This window comes from Silurus meridionalis, chromosome 5 (assembly GCF_014805685.1).
Source record: "Silurus meridionalis isolate SWU-2019-XX chromosome 5, ASM1480568v1, whole genome shotgun sequence".
Classification (NCBI taxonomy): domain Eukaryota; kingdom Metazoa; phylum Chordata; class Actinopteri; order Siluriformes; family Siluridae; genus Silurus; species Silurus meridionalis.
The window spans coordinates 17,415,694-17,429,979 of record NC_060888.1 but is presented as its reverse complement, the minus strand read 5'-3'; the positions used below and the strand labels follow the sequence as shown (position 1 = coordinate 17,429,979).

At 36.5% G+C, this 14,286-nt stretch overlaps 1 protein-coding gene across 3 annotated transcripts in view; it reads left to right on the top strand.

Annotated features, from left to right (window-relative positions):
- Positions 1–10,854, top strand: part of frmpd1b (FERM and PDZ domain containing 1b) — a 33,977-nt gene extending 23,123 nt beyond the window's left edge. For 2 of the 3 annotated variants that reach the window (XM_046848968.1, XM_046848969.1), the window contains 12 exons: positions 601–646; positions 739–843; positions 990–1,085; positions 1,271–1,396; positions 1,551–1,670; positions 1,838–1,974; positions 2,304–2,430; positions 4,527–4,619; positions 4,872–5,054; positions 5,292–5,436; positions 5,528–6,535; positions 6,666–10,854. In XM_046848968.1, coding sequence (XP_046704924.1) covers positions 601–646; positions 739–843; positions 990–1,085; positions 1,271–1,396; positions 1,551–1,670; positions 1,838–1,974; positions 2,304–2,430; positions 4,527–4,619; positions 4,872–5,054; positions 5,292–5,436; positions 5,528–6,535; positions 6,666–8,911 — 4,432 coding nt within the window. In that variant the 3' untranslated portion in view covers positions 8,912–10,854. The remainder of the gene's footprint in view (positions 1–600; positions 647–738; positions 844–989; positions 1,086–1,270; positions 1,397–1,550; positions 1,671–1,837; positions 1,975–2,303; positions 2,431–4,526; positions 4,620–4,871; positions 5,055–5,291; positions 5,437–5,527; positions 6,536–6,665) is intronic. The other variant, XM_046848970.1, reaches the window with a different exon arrangement.
- The last annotated feature ends 3,432 nt before the right edge of the window (positions 10,855–14,286 follow it).

The window sequence follows — 14,286 nt, the reverse complement described above, 5'->3', positions numbered from 1 at the left end:
ACAAACCTGTCCCAGCATGACAATGCCCCGTGCACAAAACAAGGTCCCTTAAGATATGGTTTACATGGGTTGGAATAGAAGATCCTAATTGGTCGGCTATAGAGCTCTGACCTCAACCCTACTGAACACCTCTGGCATGAATTCAAAAGCAGACATTAAGACCTCCTTACCCTACATTAATACCCTATTTTACTAACAGCTTTATGTCTGAATGAGCACAGATCTCTACAACCACACTCCAATCCAAAACATAGTGGGACATGTTTTCAGAAGGGTGGCGGTTGTTATAACAGCAAATGGGGACAAAATTTGGAATAGGATGGTCGAAGAGCACATGAATCTTAGGGTCAGGTGCCAACAAACTTTTGTTCATGTTGTGTATCTGTGTCACGAACACTTCACAAGACAAATTCTATCTCATGGTAATTTATAGTCATATAATTTATAACTGCAAGTGAACTTGATTTAATATAGCACTTTTTAGAGTCACATCACTGAATGGAAAAGAAGAAATAAGGTCTTAAATACAGATATTTATGTTTTTGATGGAACACATTTTTTGCCGTACAGTTCTGATTAACCTCGTGTTTTTTTTACTAGGCAGTGCCAGGATTCTGTAACCGTGACAGTCCTCAGAAACATGTTGGTGAGGACATGCCAACCGTGCTTATATAGAATATGACACTGTAGAAGCTCCTGTGTCTTGGTAACAGAAGGGTGTGGATGCTTTATTTTCAGAACCCCAAGTCCTCATTTATGTCAGCAGAAAAGAGAGCTCGACTGAGAAGAAATCCGGTTAAAGTGCGCTTTGCAGAGGAAGTATTAGTCAACGGACACACTCAGGTTGAGACACCACATGCATACTACCCCCATATACACACACACACAGACACACACTGAACACAAAGCATTCACTTACACAGGTTTCAACCAGTCATTCACTATTTAAAAAATAAAAACAACCAAAGACCATTTATTTGTGTCCCCAGGGAAACTCTCTTCTCTTCCTGCCCAATGTGCTTAAGGTCTACCTAGAGAATGGGCAAACCAAAGCCTTCAAATTTGATAAAACTACCACAGTGAAGGTTTGTTTGCAGCATTTCTCTGTGACTGTATAATCAATTTTTAAATTAATATACCTATTACTAAGCCACATGTATAAATTAAAGAATAACCTGACCCCATTATACCAAAAAGGTGAGAATTATATGTTTATATTGATATACAAATATACTCTTTAAAGGTATGTTGCTCATGTTTGTGTTTGTAGGACATTGTGCTGACTTTAAAGGACAAGTTGTCAATTCAATCTATTGAGTATTTCTCTCTGGTGCTGGAACAGCAATACAGCATCACCAAGCTGCTGTTACTGCATGAAGATGAGCTCATACAGAAGGTAACTCATAAGATCTCAGTCTCCTTCCAACCCCTGCCTCTTTTCTATAGCCTCCTCAATCTTTCTTTCACATGTACTCAGGTTTAACAGTGAGGTTCACACACTTACAGTATTTAATGGAAGAAAATCTTTACTAATCATGTTAATCACTTAGGTGGTCCAAAAGAAGGACTCGCATGATTACAGATGCCTTTTCCGAGTTTGTTTTATTCCCCGAGATCCAGTGGACTTGCTGCATGATGACCCGGTCGCTTTTGAGTACCTTTTTCATCAGGTAAATATACTTTTTAACTCATGTTTCAATAATGATTTTGCTCAAGTCATATTGTGTATGTTGTCTGAGTACATTTGTTTACTGCAGGCTAATGTCTCGCATGTTAAACATTGGGCATAATCCCTTGTTGTTCAAGATGCAGGATTTGTGTGCATTTGTATATGTAGAGCGTTGGGGATGTGCTGCAGGAACGGTTTGCAGTAGAGATGAAATGTAACACTGCTTTGAGGCTAGCAGCATTGCATATGCATGAAAGGTTGGCTAGTTGTGGACAAACTACTAGAGCATCTATCAAGAATATTATGTAAGTGTCTCACACTGGCAGGTATTTATACTAATACACTTGCAACTCGAATGTAAAGCACTTATGTTGTACAATTTTAGAGTATGTTTAAAAAGCATATTTCCTTGCAGTCTTTAACCTTGGCAGGCACTATGTTTGTTATTCTCTTCCAAGTCATTAATGCTTTGTGACAGTTGCTTGCTTGTTTACCTGATGATCAATTCTGACCTAATGGCAGTTATTTTCTCTGCCCTTTAACACAACTTGACTGTATAACCTGAGAGTGTATCTGCCTGCCAACCAAATAGAGATAATGATTATAAATTGGCAAACTGTTTGTCATTTTTCAGAAAGGAGTTTGGATTGGAGAGTTTTATTTCACCCACACTACTGAGGAATATGAGGGAGAAAGATTTGAGGAAAGCTCTTACAAGTCATATGAAGAAAATCCAGTCACTGCTTGAACCGCGTCAAAAAGTAAGTTTTGTGTGTACTAGGGCTGGAAAGTGTAACATAAAATTTTGATTAATTTTGATTAAATAAGAAATTAAGATTACATAAGATTGATAGGAATATACTATAAAATTGATTAAAAAAATCTATAGAATAATTCTGATAATCTGTAGTATAATAAATACACAATACATTTTATATATTCACAGTATATACATTATCACAAAAGTGAGTACACTCCACATTTTAGCAACGTATATCCTCTCAAGGGACAATAGTAGAGAAATTAAACGTATATTTACTTTAGAGTCAATGTGCAGCTTAGATAGCAGTTGCAGTATAGCAGTACAGATTTACTGTCCTCTGGATTTTTCAGAATAGCTGGCCACAAAAGTGAGTACACCCTAAGTAAACATGTCAAAACTGTGTACAAAGTGTCAATATTTTGTGTGAGCACCATTGTTATCGAGCACGACCTTAATCCTCCTGGGCCTTGGAATTCACCAGAGCTGCACAGATTGTTGCTGGAATCCTCTTCAACTCCTCCATAATGACAACACGAAGCTGCTGGATGTTAGACACATGACGCTTCACCTTCTGCTTGAGGATGCCCTACAGGTTCTCAATAGGGTTCAGGTCTGGAAACATACTTTGCCACTCCATCACCTTCACCTTCAGTAAGGCAGTTATAATCTTGACGGTGCATTTGGGGTTGTTTTCATGTTGACACTTGTCTTAGAAAACTGCTATATGACCCTGGCCACTGTACTGTAACTCAGTTTCACGGTTTTACTGATCTTCTTAAAGCGTCGGCCATCTTTGTGGAGCGCAACAATTCTAATTATTAAATCCTTAGAGAGTTCTTTGCCATGAGGTGCCATGTTAAACATCCAGTGGTCAGTATAAGAGAATTGTTTTAAAAGCACCAAATTTTGTTCAAACGTTACTGATACAAGAGCACAAATTTGTATTTTCCTGTCAAGCAGACAAAAACATGAACATGATGAATAGGACATGTGGCTTTGCATGGTTACATGATGCACATCTGTAATCACACAGCTCGCTTTTGTTGTCAGCTATTTTGACAATAATGGCTGTATGTTGAGTTATTTTCAGAGGAAAGTAAATCTTTACTGCTAAACAATCTGCACATTGAATACTCTGAAATATATATTGATCTTCTATAGTATTGTCCCTTGAGAAGATATACTTAAATGATTGTTAAAATATGAATGGAGTACTAACTTTTGTGATATTCTGTGTGTTTGTCTTTTTCTATATAATATTTTGGGTTTAACTTTACAGGGCTTTTGATTCAGTACACACTTTCGGTGCCAAATGCAATCTTTTTTCGTGCGGAACATAGTTAAAATCTGCGTTTTCCTCAGAAACGAATTATGTGGCACACCGCAAATTTGTTTAATCTCTGCCTCCGCCTCCACCTCTGCCTTTGCTCTTTAAAGTTGAAAACATACACAACAATACCAGGGCTATAAAATAAAGAAACTAGTAATTAGCTATAGGAGCTTTGGCTACTTATTCTGTACCGGAAATAAGATTTGTTTTGTGGCTAATGCTATCGCTATGGATTCTTTAGCTTTTTATGTCCAGCTTTAAGAATTTCTCTTCAAAGGAGAAAAATTCCTAACTATATAGATAGATAGATAGATAGATAGATAGATAGATAGATAGATAGATAGATAGATATGTGTATATAATATATATGTACAGTAATATGTATTTATAAATATAAATATATGTAAATATATGTATTTACATACAAACTGTATATATTGTATAAAGGTGTAAAAATCACACCCTTATATATTTTATTTTCTATAACAAGACACTGTATGAAGCAAACAAGGTTGTTTTAAAGTCATTTATTACTTGTTTTCTCTATATATTTCATAATGCTTAATACAATTCAGAGCTAATTTAGAAATCATGATTTGATAAACATTACAGCAAATGCAGCAACATTGTGTGAAACCCCCAAAAATAGAAGAACAAGTATGAGTGTGAATGTGTTTTTGTGATGCTTACAATATGTACTCATCTGAACATTTGTTCACTCACTTGTTCCTTCTTTCTCTGATACTTTTTACTCTTTCTCTCAGATAATCTCAGTGCCTCAAGCCAGGTTAGCATATCTAACACAGATGGCAGAATTGATATCATATAGTGGGAGATCCTACAATGCCACCATGCTGGTGAGATCACCTTGTTTCTTTCTGATAAAAGATTAAAATCTATTGGAGTGTTATTCCTTATGTCTCCTCTAACATTCACGAGCCTATTGGGTGCTGTTTGTTTCTGTTGAATAAAATAATAATTAAATGACATTATTCAGGTACTTATTCCTTATTTTGAGATTATTGGTATTATATTTCTTTTTTATTTGGCAGACATTCTGTGTGTAAGGAAGCATGATGCTGAGTGTGTGTTTTATATGTGTATCTCAGCTGCAGGACCGGGAGTCGTTGGTGAGTTTGTTGGTGGGAGCACGATTTGGTGTCGGTCAGATACTAAACCACAAGCTGAACATGATCTCGACTATTATAGACTTCCATTATATCAGCCGTGTAGAAGTGCTCTCTGAGTCTGACAGGGTCAGCATGTTAAAGATCTACCTACATGATATCCAGGTAAGCACATGTCAAGTAGATGCAAGGTTTTAGCTAACAATGTGAACTTTTTTTAGTTATTTAGTACATGAACAAATTTTTCTTCACATATCTTCACTTTTTCCTTTTACTATTTCATATTTAAGGAATGTCTGAATTTAACAGATACTCCAGTATCTGTTTAGAGCAAACAGGCCTAGCATTTATACAGTTTTAGGGTTTATGCTTTTTTTTCTCTCCTTTGCTCTCTATGTATAGCCCCTGGCTTTGCTGATGGATTCTGTAGCTGCTAAGGACTTGGCATGTCTGCTGGCTGGCTATTGTAAATTGTTAGTGGATCCCAATATGAATGTGTTCCGCTGGGGCCCTCGGCCCAAAATACGTCGTATACCGTTAGAAGAAGGTAAAAAAATAAAGGAGATCATTAGAATCTTTGGAATCTATTTCTTATGTTCTAAGCGGCTATTTGTTGATGCTTTAATTACATGTTTTAGGCTTTGGATTCCGCTGTGGCAGTGACTCAGATGAGAGCTCAGATGAGGACTACTCCATGGACAACCTGGTAGATACACCAGTCTCTGAGGACACTGTCTCCACTCAAACAAATGATGACAGAGAAGATGAGAAAGATGAAGAGATACAAGAAGCCAAAGCAGGTATTGTAAGGGTGATTGTGACCCAGATTGAAAAAGTGGAGAAAGAAGATGATGGTGCTCTGGAAGGAACCAGTACATGTGGCTCTATTGAGGATGAAGACTATGCAGCAAGAGTAGATGCACTTCTGGAAACAGGATGGTACACAGACCCAAGAGTCAACAGCAGTTTTTCTAGTTTGTCCAGTAACTCATTTAACACTCTTGATGAGATTAGCAGGGTATCCAATACATGGCCTGCTCCTTTGGACTCTTTTCAGGAAGAGATGCCCAAATCAGACCAAGCTTCTGGAGCCTCTAGCCTGGATGTTCACCATCCTTACCTGCTAGAGATCCCTGAACAATTGAACCAGAAAGAGATATTAAACCCCCCTTCTAAATTGCTCTATGATAAGCACAGTGGCTTGCGGTACAGTGACCTTTCCCAAATGTCTGACTCCCTTCCAAGCCCACCTGAAGCAAGTGATGATGCTCTGAGTGATTTGGAAGAGATTAATAAAGATGAAAACAAAAATTATACATCTGCAGATATTGATGCTGTGCTGGCTTCAGTCAGTAGTAATAGCATAAAATCTACAGTAGCTAGCTTTAATGTCCAAGCACTTTTAGCAAGGATACGTAACCATCCAGCATGTAAGAAAGATTTAAGAAACCTCCACCAGAAAGAGGAAGCAAGATCTAAAGGCACCTTGTCAAGACCAAAAGTTCAACCTCCACCTCCTCCACCAAGAGCAGTGTCCAGAGTTTCAGAACTAGCAAAAGACATCAGAAACAGTGGGTCAGAATCAGAAGATGAGTTCTTTGATGCACAGGATCGTCTCACTCCACCAATCTTAGAACAGCCTGCAGGTCTGTGATCTTTTCCTGAACAGTAGAGTACAACTGTATAATTAATTGTAAATTTGTTTGTATTCTCTTTACTAATCCTATTGCAGCATTTATTCCTAGTATCTTAATTTCTTTCTTTTTTTTCTTACAGAAAAAAAAATAAGTGGAAATGGAATAGAGCATGCTCTGAAAAAGACTTCTGCAAAGATCAGTGTGGAAGAACCAGCAACATCGAAGATGCAGAGTCAACTGGACAAGCCGCTTGATAATTCTTTATCTATAAGTAGAAACAACCTGAAGATGGATAGTTCCATGCATGAAGGTCTCACTCCTGCAAAAAATTTTCCTGGTAATAAAGAGCTCAATGGTCCACCGGCAAAGACTATCTCAAATGATCACATCTTGGAAAAGATGGGGCAGCAATGTAATGGAGATATTCATGGACATAATGCTCACATGTCCTCTGAACTTTTGGAAATGGAGCCAGACACTATGGAGTTTAAGCCTGTTACTACAGTTGGTCCACCAAGATCTTCCCCCTTAATCACAGCAGTGCGACGAAGTAATTCCCAGTTATCAACCACAGTGGATTCTGCAACACTTTCAAATGATGTTCAAAATATCACACAACATATAGACTCGAAAGAAGATGAACTACATAAAAAAGAGGAAAGAGAAGAACACCAATCACTGCCTTCTCTGCAGTCTGTGAAAGAACAAGACCAAGAACCTGACAAACTTATATTTAAAGTTTTGCAATCATCTGCTAGTCTAGCTCTAAAAACTGCAGATGAGAAACCATCAAACGGGATTTCTTTGCATACCTGGTCCCAGCGAAATGGGTCAACACAAGGCCTTCCTCTGAGTAAAGGGGTCTCTCTGAGCCATGAAAATCTCAAATGCCAACTAAGGAATGAGAGTACTGCAATTTCAGGAAGCAGCGCTTCAATTTTGACAGCCACTACAACCCCATCTGTGGTGATGAGAGGCTCTATAAGCTTGGATCCCAAAGATTCATTTGGGATTGGAAGGAATTTTAGCAGCAGAAATTCTTCTGGGCGACTGTCTGCCTCAGCACTACGTGGAAAGATCCAGGACATGCCCTGGTATCTTACCAGATCCCATGAAATTTTGGGGACGATAGCACTTAGCAGCGATAAATTAGGATACCCAACAGCATCCAAGGGTGCAGCAGATTACAAGGACTCGACAAAGGAATCTCCAAAATCTACTTCAGTACCTGCTTTGAATGATTGGAAAGAAAAAGATGCCGAGGTGGTTGTTGTAAAGCTCAAAGATGGGCCACAAGAAGTGGCCTCGCATGTAAAAGACCCAGGTGAGCAAACGTCATTTTCTGGTCATCCAGACCTGAGTCAGAATGGATTACAAGACTCCACTGAACTTTTCTCACGCTTGGGGACGTGCAGGTCTGAACAGCCGAAGTCTCAAAAAAACAGTGGTACAAAGGATAGTCTGGAAAGGCCATCTCCTCCATCTAGCATTAGCACACCCCACCGTGATGCATGTGGGTGCCATACTGTTTATGCCAATTGCTTTAGTGGGGATAGTGAGGATGTGTGTGGTTTTGATGAGGATCTGACAGTATACGAGTTCTCCCGTCAAAAACGAGTCAACAAACCACCCCAGGCCTCTATTGCTCCTTCCTCTGCCCCATCTTCCAACATCCTGTCTCTGCTTAGAGACTCACCACACCCCCTTTCAAGTTCGTCTGAGCTTAGCCCCCTCTTTACTCCACCTCGGCCTAGACCTCTGGGATACAACCCAATGGACAATCCACTTCGGGATCTTCAAGAAAGACGATATGTAACAGGCCTAAAAGGTTCTGGGCTTAAAGGTGGCTACATGTCCCTGCACAAAGATATTGATGAACTTTTGCTGGTGCTTAAGAACGGTGAGACTGCAATAAATGCTCCAGGCCAAAAGGGGCCATGTGAAAAGGCTAGTGGTATGAATGGCAATTCCTTTTCTGAAACAGAGCGTTGTTTAGTGCAGGCCGAGGCACGGAGGCTGGCAGCAGGATGTCAGCGTGCCACACGAGTTGGTTGGGCACCGGATGATGCTCTTCTCTCACTGGGCAATAGCTTTGGAGCTTTGGTACATCTAGCAGCAGCTTGCCTTCAAGTGTCCTGTTCACACTGTGGAAGTTGCCATGGTGATATTGATGGCACTGAAGCCCTAAGGAAGCTTCAAGAAATCGTTTGTCTGTACAAGGAGTTTGTGATAGCTGTAGAAGCAGCCCGGGACGGGGAGGGCGTCAGATTGTTAGCTAAACAATGCACGGTTCTCATCTCTACAGTCTTCTCTTTAACGCAGCTTTTTAGGACACATACTCCAGACACAGACACAGACACTAGACATTTAGCCCTAAACTTCTGAACTTGGAACTTTTCATTGAAAGAGAGCAGAGAAGTAAAAAAAAAAAAAAAAAAGAGAATAATAATTCTTTTCTTTGGATTTAAAGACTTTGAATGTGTGCTGGCACACATGAAATAAAAGTAAGTGCCGTGTACACACACAAACACACAAAATCTCAGTCAAACCCATGAGAAGGCAAATTAGTCTACCAAAAAAGTAGAACCTTTGTCTCCTAAAACTGTTTGTCTTGCCAAGTCTCCCTATGAACGGGATATGGTTTTATTGTTACACACTGTAGCTATTTTCTAACAATATCTAATTTCTTTATGTATTCAAGTACTTATTTATTTTTACATACCTATGTGTGCGCACCGTGGATTATAACCTATACCTACATTTTCTTTTGTTGTATGTAAAGTCCTACCTCTTGGTCTAATAACTAGTGAATCCTGACAGAATTAGACAGTGTTATGGTGTCCAGTGTCTGTATTTTTTTTTTTGTAATGCTCTTCACTGATTTTGGCATGGTACTTCATGAGATGGACAATGCAGACACCAAGACTCTTTAATATCCCAAGTCCTGATTATGTGTACATATAATAGATGCTAGAAAGGCTGTATAAAACACTCAGTATCATTTGAATTGTGTGCAGTAATTGATCAACTCACTTTCTGAAGTTTGTCTTCTTCCTTTTGTTTTAAAGCTGGCTAGAAATTAATTAATGAATGCCGAGAGAAATCTGAAAGTGTTTAATTTAATATGTATGTCAGTATGAACCGTTATGTTTCTTTTTCATTGGTAAGTAAGCTTAGTGTTAATAGTAGCGATCAGTTTTATCCAAAGATGATGCAGCACAGGGTGCTCTGTCATTGTGACCATTCATTTCTAGCACTAGTCTAACTACACTATTTTTACTTATTTTATTACTATGCAAGTCTCTCTAACTCATATCTTTTGTCAAAGTTTTTGTATTTAACATTGCTCATATCTGATCAAAGCTGTTTTGATAATGGGGCTTCCCAAACAAACCTAAGCCTTATTTTTGATCTGGAAGTGCTTTAAAAAAAAAATTCTGGATTGAGGTCAAATTAAGTACTTATGCAATTGCATCCTGGATCATAATTTTCCCTCTGATTATTGGGGGAAGAAATATTACCAGGTATTAGTACTAGTGTTTCAATAGTTATACAGTGGGCATCCCAAAATTGAGAAAGTGTTCTGAGTTTAAGTATGATTGAATTCATTGTGTCATAATATGTGGCATTTTCAGAGTCATGTGACTCTCTGTATGGTCACAGAGAGCATTCATCATTTCATCTTTCATGTAAGGGTTAAGTCTGAAGTATAGATCTGCATGAGAGCACCTTTCTAAATCGGTTCTGAAAGATGATTAACAGATCAATTATGAACATAATATGGTTTATTAAATAAAGTCATTAGATTAGAGAAGAGCTTCCACACATCACACATACACATGCTGAGATCACATGGTATGTCAAACAATTAAGTTACACATTACAGGCAACAGGTCACTTACAAGAGCAGGATAATAAAAAAAAAAGCAAAATACATACATTTTTCTTATTCCAACTTAATATTGCATTAATGGTCTTGTAGTATGTTAATAAATTTGTTCCAGCACACCGACACAACTTATGGCACTAATCATTACACTAATAATGTTTATCAGCCATATCAAACTACCTGAATGAGGACAACCTCAAACAGACCTGTAGCTATTGTTTTGGGGTTTTTTAAAATAATTTTGTCATAATTGTAGCAACCGAAAATGAAAATGTACTAAGTTTTATGTGTATGCGGATAGCTTGCATTTGGAGTCCACATATATAAACCCAGACTAGCTCTGAACAGTGAGAAATTGTCTGAAAAATGAAGGGACAATCGTGGAGTCATTTTGCATTCCTTCTACTGTATCACTTATTAAAGAATGAAATTAATGGAATCTGCTGCTGAATTATTTTGTTTCTATGTGTCTTTCTTCCAGGTTTTGATTTTGCCATGCATTTAGGGGCTTGCTCATTTTGTGCATTCACTTTTAGTGCTGGCTGCGTATAGGCATCATGCTCTGTCCAATCAGTTAAATACAGCTCAGTTTAAATAAGATCTTTAATGTATGCTACTAAATTATTGATGGATGATGATCTTTCACTAGAAGCAAAGGCATAAATTGTCTAGGGTTATATGATAATCAATTGCAGAAATAGAGCAATACGTTTGTTGCAGAAAAAAATATATGATTAATGCACTTTTCTTTTTTTTTAACCAAATGACACTTTATTATACACAATTGGAGCATTTGATTTTAGTGTTCAGTGTGGAAAATTCAATTTGGTATAATAAGTACTTTCTTATATAATCGAACAGGATTAAAAAAATCATAGCTTTATTTACACTGTAATAAGTAAACATTTTTTAAAACTTTAATTTTAACATCTTCTTCATAAAAGTTTAATGCAAAAAATAAAAACGAAAATACATAATCTTAAGAAGCACACTTTCACTTGTGACATTATTTTTATCTTCATTACAGCATTCAGTGAGCTCTTTGTGCTGTGAATAGGAACATGGTCATTGTGAAATAAACTACTCCATTCGAAATAGAAATAGCATAAAGGTGATCAGGCAGAATCACTTGATTTAAAGAACACAGCATTAGAGCAAGAGACTGAATGCACCATGTCAGTTGTGCCTTTGTTAGTAGGTGTTTATTGAGTTCTTTCTGTTGGTCCATAACACTTCCAGTCTTGAATTTGTTAACAAGTTTGGCAGCAGTGTCATGTGTGTGATGTGCTTGGCTTCCTGTTAAAATTATTTCAAGCTTCCTTAATCTTAAAGGCTTGTGTAAATGTGTCTCGTATATAGACTATCTCTGTTCTTCTTCTGTGCAGGGATAGTAGTTAGTGTTTTAAAATAAAATACAATAAATGTATGAAGTAAGTAGTAGGTTAATATAAGCAAAAGCCCAAAACTTTTCACTTTGTAACATACACTACATTTCCCTACAAGGGTTTTTTGTGTCTGCTTCTTACTTACTGTAATTCCTACATTCCTCTATGGAATCATTCACTGCTGTGACAGAGAATCCAGGGAATGTTATTCAGCCTCAGGAGACACTCTAGCTTAGTAATTGAGTCCATTATGTCAGCAGAGTTTATACAAAGTGGGTCGCCAGAGCTTGTGTGCATAAATGTGTGTCATAGATTGAGTATATACAGTTTCATGAATGCATTAATAAATGACAAAATCAACTCTGTCCTTGATAAATATAGGTAGATTTCAAATCTATTAAATATAGTATATATATATAAAAAGTATGTATAAAATTCATGCTAACAATACTATGAATAAATTGACTGGTCAATTAAATGATCTCAGTTTTTACCCAGATAATGTTTTCTTCAACAATGATGTTCGGGAAAACTTTTGTTTGTTTTCCCATTTCTATATTTCTGCATTGAAGTGTATTTGTGTCGCAGTGCAGAGAGGGCTGTAGGTAAGCAAAGAGGCACACTGACTTGCTAACTTGCTGTGCTTTGCAAAAAGTTAAAAGCCCATCATGAATATACACTATATGGCAGGCTTTTGGGTTCCAAAACGTGTCTCGCTTGCCCACAATTATCACAAACACAACTTTGTGTTGCATATATATATATATATATTTTTTTTTTTCCCCTGATAACTTGCGAATTCCTATGAATTCTTTTGGTGTAAAAACATGTTGAAACATGCATGTTTTAGTGTAATGTGTCAAATCTGGTCATGAAAAAATGCACAAATTTCTTCATTGGGCCAATCTAGGGGAAAAAATGATGTTCATTATAAGACTGCCAGCTCTCATTACAACCAACAAAAAATAAAATAAAAAATGAGGTGAGCGCTAACATAAACCTGTACTTTAGCCAACATGCTAAAACTTTGAGAATCTCAGTAGGTTTTTTATTCTCAAAATAAAGAATATTCAAATTATTATTGACCCCAACCAAAATTATGAATCAATTAATATGCAATCTTATTCGACATATCCAATACACTCCTACGTTAATTTTTTTAATTCTTTTATATATGAAATTGTGGCCAAAACTTGTTATAGTAAATTTAGTTGTAAGTGCCTTACTGATATCCTGCCTGCTGTCTTTTCTCTTTTCAAATAATAACTTAGACGCCGGTTAACATGCTGTAGGCAGTTACAATATATGTTATGTGACTTAACACTAATTAAATCATGATACCACATTTTAGCACAAACAAACATTTAAAAGTCCAAACAGCACTATTATACAATATAATATAAATATTATTACTATTTTATTAGATTAACAAAAGGATCAGCTTGGTTCCTTCAGGTATTTTAATTCTTTTCGACAACTCTTAATAAAAAAAAAATAAAAAAAATTTAAAAGCACTATAAAATCAATTTTAAACCTGGATCCTTCCATTTGGTCTTTGTGCTCTTTGTGATTTTGAGCAATAACATCACGCCAGCATGTGGCAGTAAAGAGTTAAGGTTCACCAATGTTTCCCCCCAGCAACAGAATAGAAATGTCTAAAAATAAAAATAAATAAAAGTCATGAACAATCATTAAAAATTTAAACGTTAATTATTCTGATTTTCTTTTACTAATCATTTAAAATTGTATAATAGTTTGCCAAAGAGCAATCTGAAATTGAATAGTCTATATTTGAAATTAAAATATATTTTATTTAATTATAATAATAAATATATAATATATATATATATATATATATATATATATATATATATATATATATATATATATATATACACACACACTGCAGCATTTTGCAGCACAGTAGGTGGTGGCATTTATTCAAAGTAAATGTGAGTAAATGGATCTGGGATGTTATTTTAAGGAAATCTTGCTCTAATGCTTTAACTAAGAGTTATTTGTGCAGTCTGACTTATATATCCATATAGAAAAATTATCATGATATCATTTTTGGTCATGCAAAACAGATCTACGTACAAATCTAACGGCCTTTTTAAATTGAGCTTTAAATATATAGCAGCTATGTTGTTTTTTAGATCACAGACATTTATGATGTGGCAAATATATCCCCCCACAGACTGTATAAATATCTGCTTTATTCTTTTGCGTGTCACCCCTTCACACCAGTCTCCAAATTATGTATAACTGAGCTATCACAGTTAACTCTTCCTCTACTAAACCCTGGCTCTGTTGTAGGTTTTAACGCCACAGTTTTGATTCCATGGTATTATCTTTTATAAAAGCATTGTGAAATAGAGCAAATTATTTAAAATTGTATTTTACTGAGAGCAAGTTTAAAAACTCACAGCAAGATAGATTTACTGACAGACAGAAGCCCAAATGTAGCAAAATGAATCCAAATTAAA